Source organism: Pocillopora verrucosa, chromosome 12 (genome assembly GCF_036669915.1).
Source record: "Pocillopora verrucosa isolate sample1 chromosome 12, ASM3666991v2, whole genome shotgun sequence".
Taxonomy (NCBI): Eukaryota; Metazoa; Cnidaria; class Anthozoa; order Scleractinia; family Pocilloporidae; genus Pocillopora; species Pocillopora verrucosa.
In genome coordinates this window covers 12,362,787-12,364,827 of record NC_089323.1, presented here as the reverse complement: position 1 = coordinate 12,364,827, position 2,041 = coordinate 12,362,787, and the positions used below count along the sequence as shown (strand labels likewise).

The 2,041-nt window shown below is 39.0% G+C and overlaps 1 protein-coding gene across 1 annotated transcript; it reads left to right on the top strand.

The window, feature by feature from the left end:
* Positions 1-732: 732 nt before the first annotated feature.
* LOC131798951 (angiopoietin-related protein 7-like) lies at positions 733-1,551 on the top strand. The gene is made up of 2 exons (XM_059116612.2): positions 733-832; positions 1,193-1,551. Exons 1-2 carry the CDS (start codon positions 733-735, stop codon positions 1,549-1,551), a joined length of 459 nt encoding a protein of 152 aa, XP_058972595.2.
* Positions 1,552-2,041: the final 490 nt, after the last annotated feature.

The following is a 2,041-nucleotide window of genomic DNA, read 5'->3' as shown; positions in this document are numbered from 1 at the left end:
TCCACGTGCAAGAATCATCTCTTCATTAGCCTTTTATTCGCTGGTCAGAATATCATTTATGATATTTAACATAAGGAAATATCTATTATAACCTTGTTTTGCCGCTCTGAACAGAGACTACATGAGACGACGCCTCAATCATTAACCATGACAGATTCCGTGCCAATCTGCACGAACTCTGTGCAAGACCAACCAAAAGGATTGGATGGTCATAGCACGTATTAGCATGAGCTTTTTCCGCGAAATTAGTAAGTCTTAAATAACTGCGGAAGTCTAAAGTCACGTAGAACTTAAAATAAAGGATATTTGTTTGTTTTGTTTTGTTTTTTTTTTCTTTTAACAAATATTTTAAAGACCGTCATTATGCACAAACTTTGATCATTTTTTGCAGGGAGCACACAGGAGACAGAAAAGCAATCAAATTGGAGAGGCAAGTGCACTTAACAATACTTAGAGGTTGAGGTTTTATTAGTCTATTTGCTAACTGAGTGGCAATCGCCGAGGAATAGGTATGTAACATCTGATGCATATAAACTTAAGTAAAAAGGGGAGCTTAGAACTAATGCTTACTTTTTCAAACGTAAACATTTTCGTAGTACATAGAGTGACCTCCTTTTACAAAGGTTTAGTTTCAAGTTGGCTTCCCTGGAAATGGCTTGCCAATGTCGAGTCAATGGCATGGTGGACGGCTACGTTTAGTTTTTGACAATGTCTCCCTAACAAGTCAGAATTATGCCTGAGCTTTTGGCTGATTCATCGCCGTTCGTGCCAAAATTCGTCTTTCTGAAAATAAGTACAAACAGGGCTTCTAGCACAAAGGGCATTTATATGAGTAGGGGATAAATCATATAACCCACTGAGAATCTAAAGATATTCTGTGCACGGTGTTCATTCAAAATTGCAAAGAGTAGAGATAAAAATCTGTAGCAACGTCACACGGCAGCATCCAGAAAAATGCCCTTACCGAAAATGGGAATAGGATCTGCTATGCTGTTCTTGGTACTTTCCGTGAGTATTCAAATCATAACAATGCTTGCAGGCCCAATACTAGAGGATCTCGCGCAAGTTTGATTTGAGGTTAACAATCTCACGGAAAACAGAAAGTTCATGAGATGAGAGTAAGATTCTCCTTCACGTGAGTTGATATCTTCGTTAGCCTTCACTCATTTATTTATTTCTTTTTTCCTTCCAGCAGCTAAAAACTGTGCTGAGCTGTACAAATCCGGTCAAAGGATCAGCGGTGTTTACACAATCGACCCAGATGGTTTAGGCGCCTTTAATGTATATTGTGACCATACAACAGCTGGTGGGGGATGGACAGTGATCCAGAAGAGAATGGATGGCTTTGTTGATTTTAATCGCACCTGGAATTACTACAAACATGGTTTCAGTAACTTAGTCGGTGAATTTTGGCTCGGACTGGACAAGATAAACCGTCTGACGCAAGACAAGACAAAGAACATGCTTCGAGTAGATCTGGGAATAATCACTGGCAAAACTGTTAACGCCGAATATAGCTGGTTCGGGATTGGGACCAAGTACCGGGACTAAGTATCGGCTGTACATTGGCAATATCACAATTAACTAAACCGTTTTTCTTTTTAAGCATTCATTGTTCGATTTTTATATGTTACTTTCCTATCGACTTCTACAGCCCCATTCCCACTAAAGCTTGAAGCTGTTTTGTCAAACAAGATTTAAAATTGGTTTCTTCATAAACGCTGCTTAAACTGATGTTTGTCGACTTTAAATTTAGCAAATTAAAAATACAAGTAAGTGGCAACTTGAATCCTATGGAAAATTTAAATATTCAGTTGTCTGTTACTGGCATTTGGTTCAATCCCCTCCCCCAACTCCACAGAACCTGCAAACAATGGTTAGTTCTAGTGTACACCCGCTTGACTGTGTTGTGCTGTTCATTCTGTCAATGCCTGGTTGAATCCACGCTCCCCCGTGGACAGTTTGCTTTCGAAGCTGCTTGAGATAGAACAGTCATTGAATTCGAATTTAGCAAAAAGGTCGTAAAATTTGAATATTTATT